The sequence below is a fragment of the Pipistrellus kuhlii genome, unplaced genomic scaffold (assembly GCF_014108245.1).
Source record: "Pipistrellus kuhlii isolate mPipKuh1 unplaced genomic scaffold, mPipKuh1.p scaffold_m20_p_9, whole genome shotgun sequence".
NCBI lineage: Eukaryota > Metazoa > Chordata > Mammalia > Chiroptera > Vespertilionidae > Pipistrellus > Pipistrellus kuhlii.
In genome coordinates this window covers 11,025,089-11,044,414 of record NW_023425595.1, presented here as the reverse complement: position 1 = coordinate 11,044,414, position 19,326 = coordinate 11,025,089, and the positions used below count along the sequence as shown (strand labels likewise).

The 19,326-nt window shown below is 37.7% G+C and overlaps 4 protein-coding genes across 4 annotated transcripts; 2 read left to right on the top strand and 2 right to left on the bottom strand.

Moving 5' to 3' along the window:
- The first annotated feature begins 4,549 nt into the window (after window positions 1-4,549).
- Window positions 4,550-5,488, top strand: LOC118713119 (olfactory receptor 1013-like). The gene has a single exon (XM_036427506.1). The coding sequence runs from the start codon at window positions 4,550-4,552 to the stop codon at window positions 5,486-5,488; it is 939 nt and encodes a 312-aa protein (XP_036283399.1).
- A 1,240-nt stretch (window positions 5,489-6,728) lies between these two features.
- On the bottom strand, window positions 6,729-9,219 carry LOC118713118 (olfactory receptor 1013-like). The gene is given in 3 exon segments (XM_036427505.1): window positions 6,729-6,859; window positions 6,862-7,385; window positions 9,194-9,219. Coding segments are annotated over 3 exon segments (681 nt in total).
- A 918-nt stretch (window positions 9,220-10,137) lies between these two features.
- On the bottom strand, window positions 10,138-11,163 carry LOC118712617 (olfactory receptor 1019). The gene has a single exon (XM_036426543.1). It carries the CDS (start codon window positions 11,152-11,154, stop codon window positions 10,210-10,212), a length of 945 nt encoding a protein of 314 aa, XP_036282436.1. The 5' UTR covers window positions 11,155-11,163; the 3' UTR covers window positions 10,138-10,209.
- Window positions 11,164-17,538: 6,375 nt separating this feature from the next.
- LOC118713117 (olfactory receptor 5AP2-like) lies at window positions 17,539-18,478 on the top strand. The gene is given in 2 exon segments (XM_036427504.1): window positions 17,539-17,892; window positions 17,894-18,478. Coding segments are annotated over 2 exon segments (939 nt in total).
- The last annotated feature ends 848 nt before the right edge of the window (window positions 18,479-19,326 follow it).

Below are 19,326 nucleotides of genomic sequence, written 5' to 3'. Positions count from 1 at the left end.
ATAACAACTTTGTGAAGACAAGTTATTTCCATTTTATAGATAGAAAAACAGAGGCTTGCCACTTAACCATTACAAAACTCACTCAATACTTTACCTTGCCCAACAGTTGTATTGCCCTCAACATTCAATGTTGGGTACCTAAAAGTTGCTCAGTAAGATATATTTTAAATGAATAAATATAATCACGGTCTGATGTAGAGGTAAAAATTTACTCTGACCACATGAATTTTATTTTGTTTTTCAATTTCAAAGTCTCCAAACTCTGTCTCTTGACTTCATTGTTTGTAAATGAGATCATTTTATTAAGTGACAGTCGAATATGTTTCAGAACTATGTTTTTATCATTATCATTATTATTATCATTGACTGCAAATAATTCTTGAGTATCTTCTATGGTATTCATCTATTCTGTTGGTTATTCCTTCTTGCTGAATTCTCTTTTATCTCAAATGTATGAATAAAATGCACAAAGTTTTAGAGGTTAATTGGCTCAATTATATTAATGGTGAGTAATTTCTCTCTACTTCATCTGGAAAGGTAATTGAGCTTTATAATTTGTCACTTGGCTCCAGCAGAACACACAAAGGTACACTTTGCTGTTTGCAGCATATCCCAAAGGGTTGTTCAGGCTTATATTTTCTCCTGGTATTATTGTCATTGGAAAGAGGATTTCTGCAGGGAAGTAGAAGGCACTTTTAAGGTAATGTGAGAAATTCTGGGCTTGAGTTGAAATTCAAATGAAGTAGTAATTTATGTTCATGTAGTAAATATTATGTTTAATTAACCCGGGGAAAAGGTCAGTAAGTCACAATATGAACAAAAGACAAAACAATTCTTAATATAATGAAACTATATAATAATTTGAGTTTGTGAAATAGAATAAAGTTTCCCCCTCCCTATAATTACATTTAATGAAGGAAGCTGAAATATCTTTTCTTTAGGCCTTATTTTCTCTTTCAGTGAAACAAGCAATTAGATGTATACTTGATGGGTGTTTTTATTCTCTTAAACCCTCTGAAGCTGTGTGTGACCTACCATTGTCTTTTGTGTGATTTCACAAGAAATTTACTGGCCCTTTATAGTAGGTCAACCTAATAGCACATGTGAATATTTTAATGAATTAAACATATTTCTTTTTCTACATTAGGCAGTGCATGGGGTAGGAGCTCCTTAAGAAGAGTGAATATATATATGATAAAGTTATTTCTTCAACGATATACTATAGATTTATAACCCTATTTAATAAAGAGGGAATATACTAATTGACCATCACAACTTCATAAAGATGGTGGTACCCAGAGCCAATAAGGAGGGGATATGCTAATTGACTGCCACATCCTCAAAGATGGTGGTGCCCATAGCCATGAGATGGTGGCACCCAGTCTCCTCAGCCCTGCCAGAGTGGCAGACACATGGCCACTCCACATGCCTGTTTTAAGAGTCCCCCAGTTCCCTCAGCCCCCAGCCACTCAGGGCCAACCCATACACTCAGGGTGGCCCAAGACACATGCAAGCCTTGGATGTCGGCTGTCCAGCCACCAAGGGCCATCCAAGTCTCAGGTTACCAGGGCCAGCTGAGGCTTGCGCTGCCGGCAGTGGCAGCAGCAGAGATGTAATGGGGGTGTTGCCTTCCCCTGATCTCTGGCTCACCTCCTGCCCTTGAGGGATCCTGTATTGTGAGAGTGGGAAGGATGGGCTAAGGGGACCCTCCTCCAGTGCATGAATTTTCATGCACCAGGCCTCTAGTTAATATATTAGTCAAGATGCATCTGATTAATGTAATAAATTGAATGATAGTGATGGCAGGTACACTAAGTATGGAGAGGACTGAGAGATCACTAAGGGATCAATTCCTTTTGGGTGATCACTCTCAGAGCTGTTTGCCTTTTATTTATTTATTTTTTATTTAAAAAATATATTTCATTGATTTTTTACAGAGAGGAAGGGAGATAGTTAGAAACATTGATGAGAGAGGTACATTGATCAGCTGCCTCCTACACACCTCCTACTGGAGATGTGCCTGCAACCAAGGTGCATGCCCTTGATGGGAATCAAACCTGGGACCTTTCTGTCTGCAGGCTGTTGCTCTATCCACCGAACCAAACCGGTTTTGGCATGTTTGCCTTTTAAAGATACATCCTGGTGAAGGGAGATTATAGAAGACAGGAAGGAGAGATCTTTGGTGGGGAGATGATGTCTGAGCACCTCTTGATTTAATAAGGCTTGTAACCATATTTAAGTCTACAAATTAATGGCAAGTAAATGTAGCACAAAAAAACCTTCTATATTTTATTTTATTTTATTTTATTTTATTTTATTTTATTATTTTTAAAATATTGAGAGTATTACAGATGTCCCCCTTTCCTTCATTTTAAAATGCCAATGCTTAAAAGAATCTCTAGTGTATACTTATATAATACTATAATTCAATATACTATGCCTTAAATTTCCCTCATTCTCTTTACAAAGAAATTTGGGAGAAATGATTTTAAAGTTCCTATCAAGAATGGTAATGTGTTGCCCAATTATTTTGGATGGTGACTTTTCATTTGAACATTACAAATTACATATATGGGTGCCTAGAAAGTTTCCAGTCAAGTTTGTGATTTGCACAGAGCAGTAGATAGGACTAGTTGGTGTGCAACAGGTTTATCCCTGCCTCATTTTATGTCCAGGTCTTGCTTTTCTTTTTTACAGTTTCTTCATTTATGCTATTTATCTATGCCTTATGACTCATGCTAAGCCACCTTCAACCCTTTTATATTTGTAAAAGTATTGATAAATATATTGACATGTATGTTTATTTTATATTTTAATACCTGTAAAAGAAAACAAGAGAGATTAGGGAAGAAATGTCTCTTCAAATGTTCAAACCCAATAGTAATTTTGCAAGCAAGCCTTGCAATTTCCCAGCTCAGGGGAAGGCCTCATAATAAAGAAGGGAAGTTTCTATATGAGGACATACCAACTCTAGTGACATCCCTGTGGGACGAAGCAAATAGCATATCTGAAGGACTGAACACAGAGATGAAGACATCATAGAGAATGTACTACGAAGTTTTAACTCTTAGTTTTCAGAGTGCTTTCTCATAAATGTGGACTTTAAAAGTCCCACTAATCTGAGAAAGGTAGGTAAGAAGATAGAATTTGTAAATTATGTTTATTGAAAATTGGGAGCAGCTAACCCAGACCAGAACCCCATTCTTTTGATTCTTGCTCTTAAGCTGCTTCCGGAAACAGGCTTTGGTAAAAATGACCTCAGCAGCTGACAGCCATGAAACACCAAGGGAACCAAAACGTCACTCATTCCAATCCCCCTCTGCTTAGTATGAAGAATTTCTACTTTGACTATGACTATACCATTACTATTTACCAGTATTGTGCAGTTAAAAATTATAAGTTCTTGCCATCAATTAGATTCAATGACAAGAGAGATTTAAAAAATAAGTTTTTTAGCTCAATTTTAAGTCCATAGCTTAGTATACGACCAAGATTAAGTTTTTTACCCCCTCCTTCCCCCCAAAGCAGAAGATATTTTTAAAGATTTGGATTGAACAGCAGAAATACATTTCAGAGCCCTGACAATCACAGTTTAGCCTTTTTTTTTTTTTTTTTTTTTTTACTGTGGTGTGTAATACTGTGGTTGCATCATAGACTAGCAGAGATGGTGCTTTTCCCGTTGCTGGCAACAGTCCAGCTACTAATTTCTGCCTCTGAAGGCAAGAAGACTGTAAGAGGTTAAGTTCCAGAACTTCCTGTGTAAATACATTACCACAAACTTTGCGGCTTAAAACAACAAAAATTTACTTTCTCGTAGTTTTGGAGGTCAGAAGTCCAAACTTAATAACACAGTGGCACATTGTGAACCCAAACAATTATCAATTGATTAATATTTTTACTTCCTTTCAGAGTTTATTTGAAATTCAGACAAGTAGCTATAGCCTCAGATCCCTATTATCTAAGGAAATCTATTATTTTATTCAAGTTATACATTTTTTATTCATGAATATCCATGTTCTTGGTTTTGTGAATAGAAAGTTGGATAAAATATAATCACTTTAAAAAATTCACAGCAAAATGAACTTCCAAGGATACTCAACATTATATTAGAATAATAAAACTGTTCTTCATGGAAACTCTGGAAAAAGACAAAAGGATTCAAAGACCCAAAGAGAAACCAGCACATCCTTTTTAACTCCTTTTTTTTTTTTTTTTTTTTTTTAATATTTTCCACATGGTTCCCAATTACCCGAAGTGCAAATAGAAGACAGGAACACAAATCACTCTCTCTAACAAGAAGAAAAATAAGGTGATACATGTTATGCTATTTTGATATTAACTGATCTCTTAAGCTAGCATAGAACAGGTGTTTTTTTTTAGTTATTCAACAAGAATAACTAACCCAGTTCAGCATAAAAATGTCTCACAATGAATAATATATATGCATCTGTTGGGTTTTTCAATGTTCTAAAATGCTCAATGATGGGGGAACTTAAATATATCTTAATTCATCTTTTCACAGAAAGGGACCACAGAAACTCAGAAATCAATGGATGAGAAAAATTTCACCAAAGTTAAAGAGTTCATACTTTTAGGGTTCACAGCTGACTTATGGTTACAGCACGTGCTCTTTTTCATCTTCCTCATCATTTATATCATCAGTCTCTCAGGGAACATCACCCTGATTTCTCTGATTTGTGCTGATTCGCGGCTCCACACATCCATGTATTTCTTCATTGGAAATCTTTTATTCCTGGATCTCTGGTATTCCTCTGTCTATAATCCAAAAATCCTTATGACCTGCATCTCTGCAGACAAAAGCATCTCCTTTGCTGCCTGTTTGGCTCAGTTCTTTTTCTCAGCTGGACTGGCCTATAGTGAATGTTACCTGTTGGCTGCCATGGCTTATGACCGCTACGTGGCCATCTCCACCCCGCTGCTTTATTCCCAGGTGATGTCCTCAAAGTTATGCACCGGTCTTGTTGCAGCTTCATACCTTGGTGGCTTTCTTAACTCAGTCATCATCACCAGTGAGACATTTACCCTGAACTTCTGTGGCAACAATATCATTGATGACTTCTTCTGTGACCTGCCGCCCCTTGTAAAGTTGGCCTGTGATGTGAAGGAGAGCTACCAGGCTATGCTCTATTTCATACTTGCCTCCAACATCATTACTCCCACTGTGCTTATCTTTGCCTCCTACCTCTTCATCATAGCTGCCATCTTGAGGATCCGCTCCACCCAAGGCCGCCTCAAGGCTTTCTCCACTTGTGCCTCTCACCTGACAGCTGTCACCTTGTACTATGGCTCAATTCTTTTCATTTACTCCCGACCAAGTACTAGCTATGCCCTGAAAAGGGATAAAGTGGTGTCAGTTTTCTATACTGTGGTGATTCCAATGTTGAATCCTTTGATCTATAGCTTAAGAAATAAAGATGTTAAAAATGCACTGAGAAAAATAATAGACAGACTGCCCAGTTCTGGTTGATCAGTTGGTTGGAGCATTATCCCATATGGCAAAAGACTGTGGCACATACTTAGGTTGCAGGTTTGATCCTGTTGTTCAGGGTGCATATGGAAGACAACTGATCCATGTTTCTCTCTTACATCAATATCTCTCTCTCTCTCTCTCTCTCTCTCTCTCTCTCTCTCTCTCTCTCTCTCTCTTTGAAATCAATAAACATATCCTCAGGTGAGGGGGGAAAAAGAAAACAGACAGAGCAAAGTGTTTTTAAAATGAAAATACTTAGTAAATAATGGGTGTATTTTATTTTACAGATTATCTTCATGTCATTGTTATCAAATATACTTAAAAATAAATCAAAATATAAAAATCAATCAAACAAATAAAATCATGGATAATGTGGAAATATCAGTCTGCATTTTTGTCTTTTGAATACATTTTTAAATAAACCAGGCTGGTGCATTTGGAAAAACTGCGATGCCTGTTGGCTTAAAAGAGAGTTCATGAAATTATTGTGAAGGTTATAAGAGAAAAAAACCTTTTTAAAAAATTTTCACTTCAGAGTTTAAGTTGCCTGTTTATAAATATTTTAATCTATATATGGGAATACTAAAATTGGTTATGGAATCATTGCCAGGATTAGATGGGGTAAATGACTTGCTTCAAATCATTGTAGTTCATAGGTAAAAAATAAAATAAAAGTAAAACAGGAACATAAACCCAGAACTTTTGAGTCCAAAGGTTCTTATTCCATTTGCTGGGTTAGGGGCAATCAGGAAGGCAGGCTGGCGAGCAGTTGGGAGCCAGTAGTCCTGGATTGTGAGAGGGATGTCTGACTGCCCATTTAGGTCCAATCCTACTGAATGGGCAGTTGGACATTCCTCGAGGGGTCCCAGATTGGAGAAAGGTGCAGGCTGGGCTGAGGGATACCCCCCGACCCAGTAAATGAATTTCATGCATGGGCCTCTTGTTATTGATAACAATGAAGGTTCTCTGCATTAATCCTTTGGGATTCCAGATGTAAATACACACTTCTATTTTACATTAAACCACCATGCTATTTTAAGAATTATATTAATTGATTTTATATTTTATTGTACAGACTACAGTCTGATCACTAAAACAAAATAAGCTAATATAAAATAAAACATTTTTCATTTGATTTGTTTGAATATAAAAAGAGGTACTCTTTAATACAGTCCTCCAACCTTATCCCCAAGCAGTTCATTTTCCTTGAGCACTAGTTTGAGAACTTTATGTCAATTTAAACTTCAGATAATATGAACCTGCAGAGCTTTTTCATAGCTTCTTTCACATCTTTATTTCTTAGACTACAGATCATAGGATTCAACATGGGGAACAGCACAGTATAAAATGTAGACACCATTTTGTCCTCTCAAGGGAAAAGCTGGAACTTGGGTGAGGGTAGATGTAGAGAATGGAGCCATAGTATAAGCTGACAGAGATCAGGTGGGAGGAGCATGTGAGAAGGCTTTGCGGTGTCTGGGTGGAGCAGATCCCCAAGATGGCGGCGATGATGAAGAGATAGGGGGTGAGTGTGAGCGCAGTGTGGGTAATGACATCGGAGGCCAGGAGAAAGTACAGCACATTCTGGTAGCTCTCTTTCACGTCATATGCCAACTTCACCGGAGGTGGGGCATCACAGAAAAAGTAGTCAATGATATCATTGCCACAAAAACCTAATGTGAATGTGTTGCTGCTGAGTATTACTGCGTTGACAAAACCTCCAGTATAGGAATATATAACCAAACAGATGCCCAATCTCCTTGACATGGCCTGTGCATAAAGAAGGGGGTTGGAAATGGCTTCATAGCAGTCGTAAGCCATGGTGGCCAATAGATAACACTCACTATAGGCCAGTCCAGCAGAGAAGAACTGGGCTACACAGAGATGCGTTTGTCTTCAGAGAAGAAATAAAAGACTTGCCCTCAGAGGAAATATACATTAAAAAAGTTATGGGATCTCACAAATATGTATTGGTGGGATTTGGGGAAGCATATTTGGGATTGGATTCTAAAAGTATTAACTCAATGAAAATGAAATGTAAGGATTAATCAAGTCAATTTTATCAATACAAGGAGGCAAGAGAATTCAAGGGAGTAAAGACAGTCTATCCAATAAATAGTGCTGGAAAAATTAGACAGATATGTGCAAAAAAATGAAATTAGACCACTTTTTTACACCGTACACAAGAATAAACTCAAAGTGGGTTAAAGACTTAAATGCAAGACTTGAACCATAAAAGTCCTAGAAGAAAATACAAGTAGTAAAATCTCTGGCATTTCTTTTAACAACATTTTTTCTAATTATATCTCTTCAGGCAAGGAAATAAAAGAGAAAAAGAAACAAATGGAATCACATCAAACAAAAGGTTTTGCATAGGAAAGGAAACTAACAAACCCAAACCCCCAAATGAAGACACTTCATGTTGGTCCTTTTTGTCCCTGCTCTATCATTTGTAAAATCATCCATGTTTTCTAGACACAACAGGAATCTGTATTTTCTCACTAGAAATCACAGATTGAGCTATGCTTTGGGAAGTACTGATTACCTCTGGTTGGCAGTAGCAATAGAGATACAAATTTATGTCTGAAATGTGTACAAGCAGAATATCATGGGGTACAATAAGTTATCTTCTTTTGGTATGAAAACAGGGGTGATCTGAGGTGTGTCTCTACATTGTTTCATGAGCTGTAACTAATAGATTGGCTGATGGAACAGGGACTTAGAATAAGACTTGAAATTAGTGACAGGGAAGTCTGGGAGAGGTGTGAGGCTAGATGGCTTGGAGAGGATATTGAGAAGATATTCATGTTCCATTATAAATGTCCACCAGAGGGCGCTGGTTGCAGGAAAGACATTCAGTAATCAAGTGGACAAATGATCCACGCTGAGAATGTTGGTAAATTTCTTTCTCTGGAAAGCCCTGTACTTACACAGTGAGAACACTGCAAATGAGCCATGACAGCAAAGATAGAGGCTACACATGAAGCAAACAGAATTGGTTTCCCTTTTTTGCTTCTACTTTTTTTAATTTTTTTATTAAGACAATTCTTTGCCCTAATCTCTGTCAAGACAATTCTAACCAGAGGCACCACCAACAATTGATTAAGAAATAATCTTGTAGTTTTCAACAAGGTCACTGATTAGAGATGTAAGGATGAGATTCAAAGCTCTTCCTGATTCTAAAGCACTCCTCTGAATTAGAACAAGTACTTGTTATACAAATATTGTTGGTTTGCAGGTGTTAAAGAGCAAAATTCAACCGAGTTAATTTGAAGATCTAATTGGCTTTATTAAGTGATTCATAAATCAGGAAGTATTCTATCTAGTAAGTAGTAGAGTGAACAGAGGGGCTTTACAAAATGGAAGGTTTTTATAGGAAGGAGAAGGAGGTCAGGGAATTATAAAAAAAAATGAGAAAGGATTATTTTTAGGCCAGGTCATCTTTTTTGGGGGGTAGGAGGTGGATCAAGGGAACTGCAAAGAGTTATGGGGCAACCATCAGAGATAGAGATAAAAATTTATGAGCCTTTAATAAACTGGCCAGTGACTGCAGTTGCAGCATTATACTCGGAAACCACAAGGGGGAGTTAGGACAGTTACAATGACAACCCAAAGGTTACAAAAGCTATTTCAGCCATATCCAAGGAACTCAGGGCACAAGTGTAACGCCTGGGCACTCTTGGCCTGAGCTTGACCCACTACCTCCCTCCAAACTCTAACCGACCCATTGTTTGGTGACCTACTCCACCTCCCTCTGTCCTAAGGCATCCTGCCTCCAGGCAACGAAGGAGCTGTGCAATGTTTGCAGCCCAGAACAGTCTAATTAAAAGCAGAAGAGGAGAAAAAGGCATGGGAACATTTTAGAGGGAATGAGGAAAACAAACCTGTAAACATTATGACCTTGCTAACATTAGGCTTAACAATTGATCCAAAATTATCTCTCCCACAGGATCCGAGAGTCCTATGGCTTCCCTGAGGCCTGAAAGGATGTCAATACGTGAAACTTACATGTTAACCACTTCAAAATATTAGGCAGAGGAGATCAAAGGATCCAGAAATTATTTTGTAAAACCAACCATTTGCCAGAAGGAAAGACTCAGGATAGAAAAAAAAAAGGGGGGGGAGGGTCTTGGTAATTGGTGGTAGCAGTTTCAGAGAGATAATACAGTAACTAGAAGCACACCAAACTCCTTGTTGGCAAATGTGTGCCTTGTATTTGTACCTTCCAGAACCTGGCATGTACCTAGCACTTCCAAGTTTTTGCTAAATATGAGTGGATGGATGCGGGGCTGAGTTAGTCATTTCTCACACAAGCCCCATTCCCCAAGTATTTAACTAAATTTTCTCTGACCTCCTTCCAGAATAGAGGAATATTCAACATTTAGACCTGTCATTCCTCATGACCATGAAAAAAAAATCATGGGCTATTTATTTCCCCTATCAAACCCTGTCTTCATTTCTAACCAATATTTGAATAAAATTTAAATAAAAAAGTAATGAATCTTGCTCAGCGTATCTTTCAAAAATATTAATTTATTTTTCCTTCAGATAACAGAGTTAAGGGCTACATAAAATTCTTCCAAAATTAAGATTCACTCAACAAATAGATGGTACCTTGGGTAGTATTTATTGGAAAAATATTTGCATTTTTAAATTTTTCTGCCACCACTCCTCTATCACTATTATTTATCTGTGATAATACACATTTTCATTTTTTGCTATTTTTGAGTTTTTTTCCCAATTAGTTTTTTGAAAGCAGCTTTAACATCCTTGTTCCGTAAACTGTAGATCAAGGGATTCAACATGGGGATGATGATAGTATAGAACACAGAGGCCCACTTATCTTGGTTCAGGGAGTAGCTGGATGTTGGTCTCAGGTACATAAACATGACTGTGCCGTAGAAAAGTGTAACGCCAGTGAGGTGAGATCCACAAGTGGAGAAAGCCTTCAGGCGGCCCTCAGCGGAGCGCATCTTGATGATTGCAACGAGGATGTAGGCATAGGAGATGAAGATGATGAGGATGGTGCTGAATTCAATGAAGCCACACAGACTAAAGAGCAAGATCTCACTGACGTAGGTATCTGAACAAGAGAGGGCTAAGAGTGGTGGGATTTCACAGAAGAAGTGGTTGATGATATTGGAACCACAATAACTCAAACTGAAGGTGAGAGAAGTGTGAGCTATTAAACTCACCAGACCAGCCAGATAAGAACCCAGCATGAGAACCAAGCAGACTCGCTTAGACATGAGAGTGCTGTAGTGGAGGGGTCGACAGATGGCCACAAAACGATCATAGGCCATGGCAGCCAGGACATAGCACTCGGCATCCACAAAACCCACAAAGAAAGCAAACTGGGTGGCACAGCTGGAGAAGGAGATGACTTTGTGCTTTGTTAGGAAGTCAGCCAGCATCCTGGGAGCAATGGCTGAGGAGTAGCCCAGGTCCACAAAGGAGAGATTGCAGAGGAAAAAGTACATGGGTGTGTGAAGCTGATTGTCTGTTATGATCAGGATAATCAGACCAACATTCCCCACTACATTGACCAGGTAGATGAAGAGGAAGACCACAAAGAAGATAATCTGCAGCTGAGGGTCCTGTGTGATACCCATAAAGATAAATTCAGTCACCACTGAGTGGTTTTCTTTATCCATCTTTTCCATTTTTTGTGTGCCTGGATTTGGTTTATTGTTTGGAGTGATCGTTAAAAATCTTCTCAGTGATTAGATTCTATGACTTATAGGGTGAAGGTGATGGCTGTGTGTCCTCTCCAGCTGCCCAGTCAAAATGAAGCAGATGTTAGTGACTCAGGGATTGTAAATTTTGCTTCTCCAAAAACAAGTGCTCTGAGGTCGCTTGTCATATGGTACCAATGCATAACCTGATCTATGTATTTATCTGCCTTACTAATCAATAAAGAAGAACAGTTTTGAGTGTCCCTTTCTTCTTCCTGAAACAAAGCAGATTGATATGAATAAATATAAACTCTCTTTGCATATAGGCACCAAAATTAAAGAAATGAAATATCCAAGGATCTCAAAGTATAACTCATGACATCACATTCATACACACATTTACAGAAAGTGAAATATTTGGAGCAGAGGGTGAAAAATATTAGAAAAGGTAAAGGATAATAATTTTTAAAAAGAAGAAGTTACTGAGTTTTAATGTTAGGTCAGAAATTTGAATGCCATATATATATATATATATATATATATATATATATATATATATATATATATATATATATATATATATATATATATATAACTTAATATCATCCTCACAACTGAAAAGAGTAAGACTGGATATTAAATAACTTTAACAAAGTGAACAACCAATAAGTAGCAGAGCTGGTTCCATCTGAGTCAACTTTGGAGTTCACTTCACTTCACTTTATTGCTCTCTGTCTATATGTGATTTAATGAAGGTGAAATCTCTTTATTTTTGTTCCTGTCTTTTCCCCTGTCTTGCCTATCATGCATGGGCATAGACTTAGTCTTTTAGTTTCCCTAACCTTTAGAAGTATCTAGAGGTTTGGCATAGGGTAGAATGAGGGTGAAGTCACAGCTATGTCTTTGAACAATTCTATTGCCTAGCCAACAGGTTGTTGCATAGCTCAGTTCAAAGTTACAATTCAAGGATCTCTCACTCTTAGGGAATAGAGAAAACATTATCTGACTCTTAGGTTACATAGGAACATACATTTGTTATTTTGTCTTTAATTGGATGAATAGCTGATCCATTGAAGAATTCTAAAAAGGAAGTGAGTAAAATTAAACCAAATGAAAACAAAGTAAATGCAGTAATTAAGAAATAAATAACATCCTTTATCTAAACCTAAAGGCAGAAATCAGAGAATACCTACTTTAATTGATTTATTGCATAGGACAGACAAGAAAGCAGATAGTATTATCTGTCTTTCATATATGTATTAGTGCATATATATATATCTACCTACATATAACATTAGCTAAAGTTCAACCCAGTCTGACACTTTAAGAAATATAATAGTACAATAGTGAGTAAATAAGCATATTTTATAGTTAACAATAATTAAAATGTTTAAAACAAGCCCAGCAAAGTATTGCAAGTATAGACCATCTGAATTTTAAATTTTGATATATCACTTGCTTTTGCATATTTAAATGTAAATAATACTGAAGCAAGAGTTTAGAATCCTAGTCATAGTCCTGTTTTTTCCATTAATTATATTTTGGACTTCATGAATTTCTGTATTAGACACAGCTTCCTTAACTGTGAAATAAATGCGGTGGAGATAAAAATTCTATTGAGCTTTCCAAATCTAGAATTTTTTTGAATTCAGACTTATTATGATATACCTAAAAGCCAAACCCTCAGACTGTGTCTCTTTTTGAAATTTTAAAATGGCATGGACCTGGAGCCAAGCAAACACATTCTGGAAGAACCACTGGGCAGTATAACCTACCTGGTCACAATACTTTCTCTTTCGTCCCAAATACTGACCTGTGACCTGACCTGTTTTCTGCCTGTTGGTGAGAGGTTGAATGTCTCATCTTCTCTTGAAGAGTGGTATGAACAGATATTCTGAGACGTTTTCAAACAGTCAGTCTCTTTGGTATTTGTCAGAGCTACTTGCTCATCCCACCTTTGCTCCTGTGTGCAGGAGTTATTTAATCCCCAGAATCACAAATAATCCCCAAAAGAAATATGATGAAATGCTTTCTGTATTCATAGGAGACCCAAAGATTTAATGAACTGTCATTCCCTAAAGATTTCACTGTCTTCCTTAAGCCCTAATAATAAAAGAAGGAAATACAAGGGAATTCTTATCACCACTCTAGTTGTGAATATTGAGTCCACCATACGGGCTACATGGACTCCTAATCCAGCCTTAAACTGCCTATTATGGTGTGATTTTGATGGTAATTTAGAAAGTTTTGTTTGCTGATGCCTGAAAATCCTTTCAAAGAAGATGATACTTTCCATGCTATATGGAGTGGTTCATATTTAAATGTACATGTGACAGCCAGCAGTATATGGGATACCCAATGGTGCTTACTTTTCATAAAGGTTGGCCAACACTCCCACAAGTATTATTGGAACAGTATTAAATTTATAAATTAACTAAGCAGAATTACCACCTTTATGCCATTAAGTCTTGCTATCAAAGAGCATGTATGTCTTTATACTTCTTCAAATCTACTTTGGTACCTCTCTAAAGTTTTTCTTCACAGAGATTTTGTGCATATTTTCATCTGGTTTTACTTAAGGCTTTTATGTTTGGCCATCATGAATGAGAGCTTCTCTTCCACATAAATTTCCTAACTAGGAGGTGTTTGTGTTTACAAGGTTATTAGCTAAGTTAACATTTTGTTAATTTACTGAATTTTCTCTCTCTCTTCTTGATTTTGTCAGCTATAAAATCTATTTAAGAAAATTTTATGGCTAGTGACTACTATGCAAGTGTATATGTTTATACCCTTTCAGACCCAAATGATGTCTTTTTATAGCAATTTCCCGCTGCTTTTTATATTGTCCTCTCTACTTCTGAAATGATATTCATAGATTATTTAATTTACCTACATATATAATGAAAGAGGAGAAACAAATTTAAATAACTTCATAATAATATAATATATATTTTAATATCTAACTGGTTAGGCATAACTACATAATGAAAAAGACAAATGCTTGCCTGTATATTGGAAATCTCCATAAATGTGACAGTTAAAAATACAGGGTGATACTCGTTTGTTATATAGGCACCTCAATCAATTTTGCAACTTTTTAGCTCATGGCATCAATTTCTGAAATGATGAACAGCTCTTTGTATTATAAAGCCCCAACCCAGTTTTTGTTCTCTTTGAGTTACTTAATAAATTAATCTGTGGCAAATTTGTTATATATAAAATTACATTCAACAATACTTCATATTTATACTTAAAATGTGTTTACATGTAAAATGGAGGTTGATTCAAAACTCTTTGAGATTTCTAGTTTTGCAGGCTGGAGCTGACTAGGACCTACTATATATCCTGTCCATGATTAATGACTCCTTTGCTACCCAGTGGTCTCATTCTACCACTGTAATCACTGGGTCTTACATCTTGTATTCCTTACCTCCTAATGCCATGTGACCTTTCTTCTAATTACACAAAGGTTAATGTCATTTAATTTATCACTGTTTGTTTTTATGTAAAACGAATTCACAATTGATGAAGAGTTATTTATTTAATTATTAAATAAATCTTCATTGTTTGCCAGTTATGTTTCAGATTCTGTATTGACAGAAGCCTACTGTATTTTCCCTCCAAGATGCCAATAAATTTAAATTTCACCTAATTGCTAGAGCTAAAGTAACATGACACATCTTTTGCATCTTTATGTTCCCCCACCATTTAGTAAAAATTGCATTGATTAAAAAGTATTTAGACATAAATTAATTACAATAGAATGTCTTCTCAAAGTGGCAGACATGTAAATAATCATCAGATATTGATCAATTTGTTTCAGACTCTGTGTCCTTTTTTTTTGGTTGTTAATCCTCATTGAATGATATATATTTTTTTCCCATTGATTTTTTTTTAGAGGGAATGGAAGTGAGGGGGAGAGACAGAGAGACAAATTGACTGGTTTCCATGCATGCACATCAACTGGGGCCAGGGATCAGCCTGCAACTGAAATATATGTGCTCTTGACCTGTAAGCAAACCCATGACCCTTCAGTTCACAGGCTGACATTCTAATCACTGAACAAAACTGGTTAGGGCAGTCTTTTATATGCAAGTTATAGTGGAACAAATGGGAAACTTGGTAAGTCTCGATATAGGCTGAAACTATTTCTTACTCTGGACAGTAGTGAATAGTGTCAGTGTAGGAGAAACTTTATTTATTAATTATAGGCTCAGTGCACAAAATTTGTGCACAGGGTGTGTATCCCTCAGCCCAGCCTGTACCCTCTCCAATCTGGGACTCCTTGAGGAATGTCCAACTGCCCTTTTAGGCCCACCAGGATCAGCCTAAAGGGCAATTGGACATCCTTTTCACAAACCAGGTCTGTGAGAAGGGTGTCAGAGCAAGAGAGTTTGACACTCCCAACTGCTCACCTGCCTGCCTGCCTGGTTTCCCCTAACCACTTCTGTCTGCCTGCCTGATTACCTCCAACCACTCCCATGCCAGCCTGATCAATGCTTAAGTGCCCTCCTCTGCAGGTCTGATTGTTCCTAATTGCCCTTCCCTTCAGGCCTGGTTGCTCCCAACTACCCTTCCCTACAGGCCTGGTTGCCCCCAACTGCCCTCCCCTGCAGGCCTGGTCTCCCCTAACTTCCTTCCCTTGCAGGCCCAGTAACCCCTAACTGCCCTCCCCTGCCAGCCATCTTGTGGTGGCCATCTTGTGTCCACCTGGGAGCAGCCGTCTTTGACCACATAGGGGTCCATCTTGTGTGTTGGAGTGATGGTCAATTTGCATATCACTCTTTTATTAGATGGGTTATCATCTATCCATGTCCATTTGATGTGACAACTCACAGGCATTCATTTATTGTGTCAGAGTTATCCTAGGCATTAGCATTTTCAATTAGAAATGAAAAAACTAAGGCAAAATGAAGTTTAGTGAAATATCCAAAAATCACACAATCAATGAGACACTGAGCCAGAACTGAAAGCCAAGTTCTTACTATTTCCCTGCACTTTCTTTAATCAGCTCCTCTCCATGATCCAAGTAGGCAAGAACAGAGGTAGAGCCAACCTGCTGTCTTTGTGGATTCTTTCAATGCTTCCAAGGGACCAGAACACTAAATATCAAGGGAGACAGGAAAAAGGATGCTTAATAATTATTAGGAATATGGGACTGAAAAGTTGCTCTCCACAGGGCCCAGGTGTCCTGAGGGTAAAGGAGAGAAATATAAAAGAAACATTTGTTTTCCTTAGTTTCAGAGAGGACAAACAAGTAGATTAAAATAAGGTGAAATGAGAGATACAATCTCCAGAGACTAAAGAATGGGAAATACACTCTACTTAAAATAAGTCAGGATGCCTACTCCACAGTCTGGTCTGGAGACTCTGTGATTGCAAATAACGTTGAAAAATAGTACAGCTGTTCTGCAAAGATATATTCTATATTTTGAAGTGTATTTTACCATAATATAACAAAGTGGAATACTTATCTTTAAGGAAAAGAGAAAGAATGACTCAACCTCTGCTGAATGAAGAATAACTTTCTTATGATAGGAAAGGTTTCAATTTTCCTATCTCTGTAACAGATGGTATCTAAAGTCCATTCCAACTGTACTTTCTGCTTAATCTATAGTGAGTGACATCTCTAAGAAGATTTACTTTTTCCTGCATTTTTTGGTGTGAATTTGGACATTGACTAGGTACAAGCAAAGTGATCAAATAGAAGTCCAGCAGTTAAAAAAGGTAATAAAAATATATAAAATGTTTTGTTCATGTAACTCACTGAATTGGAAGGAAAATTTACAATGCTGTTAATTTCTCCAACTGTTACAGTTTCAAAGTCCATGTGCTCAATGTTTTAAAAGCTTAAAATGCAAAATGTCAGTTTGGAGTAGATCTTTTCTATCCAATGGTAGTACAGGTATTGGGTTACTTTGGACCCATGTTTTAAATTTGGACAATAGATAATAAATTCTTGCTGTGGGTGAGAAAGAAATTGATACTTTGACAATTCGACTAGTGCAGTTTTATCTATCATTCTGAGGTCCAGGAAGGAAGACAAAGTTGGAGGGGAAGTGGAGAAGAATTCCACTGGAGCTATTGCTTAAACTCTTACTGTAATTTAGTTCCTGTAATTGTCCAATAAATGGTTAATGCCAGAAGTAATTTTAGTCAATAGGTATGAAGTCACTCTTCTCGAGGTCATTAGTAAGTAGATAGCACACTCATAACTCAGATTTAGTTTTTTTAATGTCTTTTAACTAGATATCAAGTCCAACACACTTTTTAGTGTATTTTTCATTTTGCACTCTTCTGTTAGACATATGTGTATATGTCAGCAAAAAGATGTTTATGCCGTATTCTGTCTTCTTTGTTTTTGCAGCTGAAATGATCAGATATATGAAAGAGGTTCAAGGCAGGAATCAAACTGAAGTGACAGAGTTTATCCTCTTAGGACTCTCAGATAATCCAGCTCTACAAGTTGTCCTCTTTGGATTGTTTCTGTTAATCTATATGGCAACTATGGTGGGTAATTTGGAGATGATCATGTTGATTAAGGTTGACCCTCATCTCCACACCCCCATGTACTTCTTTCTCAGCAGCCTCTCTTTTGTTGATGCCTCTTATTCTTCTTCTGTTACTCCTAAGATGCCGGTGAACCTGGTGGCCGAGAATAAGGCCATTTCTTTTAGTGGATGTTCTGCCCAGTTCTACTTTTTTGGCTCCTTCCTGGGGACTGAATTGCTTCCTGTTGGCCATGATGGCCTACGACCGCTATGCAGCCATTTGGAATCCTCTGTTATACCCAGTTCTCATGTCTGGGAGTATATGCTTCTTGCTAGTAGCTACCTCATTCCTAGCAGGCTTTGGGAATGCAGCCATCCACACAGGAATGACCTTCAGATTGTCCTTCTGTGGCTCTAATCGGATCAATCATTTCTACTGTGACACCCCACCCCTGCTCTGACACCCACAGCAATTGCATGTGACCATGGCTTTCTCCAGTTTCAGTGTCATCAGCTGTGTTGTGATTGTCCTCATCTCCTACCTGTGTATCCTCATTGCCGTCTTGGGAATGCCCTCCCTGGAGGGTAGGCACAAAGCCTTTTCTACTTGTGCCTCCCACCTCATGGCTGTCACCATATTCCTTGGAACAATTCTCTTCATGTACTTGCGCCCAACATCTAGCTACTCAATGGAGCAGGACAAGATTGTTTCTGTGTTTTATACTGTAGTGATCCCTATGCTGAATCCCCTCCTCTACAGTTTGAAAAACGAGGATGTAAAAGGGGCCCTGAAGAAAATCTTAGAGAAGCCCACATGGTAAAGCCATGTGACCATATCCTGTTATGTAGAAGAAAATGTGTGTTCATATTAATTTTGTCTGATTGCTTAACCACATTTTTTTTTGTGTGTATACTAAAGCAGGTTTTTAAAAAATAAGGTATAGTTCTTAATCTGGTGTCTTACATGGGTATCCTAGGGCCTACATGATGAATCAACACAGTGGATGACGGCATTGTCAGGTAAACTATCAAATACTGAGAGGTGGCTGGCTTAAATTTAAGCTACAATTTCCATATTTAGCTTTGCTAAATATCAGTTTTCTTATATATAAATATTGTAAAAATTGTGAAAAAAGGACCAGGTATTTGTACTTCCACAATGATCTGTTTTGGATATGCGTTATCCACTGGGACGGAGGGGATGAATGTGAGCATAGCATTCCTTTTAACAGGGACAAACCTCACCTCTGAAGTGTCAGTTTCCAATAAACTTGGAAGCTGGAGAACTAAATACTTAAATCCTGCAAGGCAAATCAGGTTAATGTACCATGGAATCACTTAAAATACTAACACTATTCTACTCACAAGGATGTCAAGAGTACCAAATAAGACACAAGAACGTATCTTAACAGGTGCTATAATAATACCAGAGGCCTGGTGCACAAAATTCATGCATGAGTGGGGTCCCTAGGCCTGGCCATTGTCAGGGCTGATCAAGTTCCCCACCTTCCCACCTACTTCTTCCCTCACTGCCCACATGCTGCCAATGCCTGGTTCCCTGCCTCCCTGCATCCCTGCCGCCTCCTTTCCTTGCTACCCACATGCCACCACTGAGTGGTTTCCCACCTCCCCACCTTCCTCTTTCCCCACTTCTCCTTGGCCTCCCTCC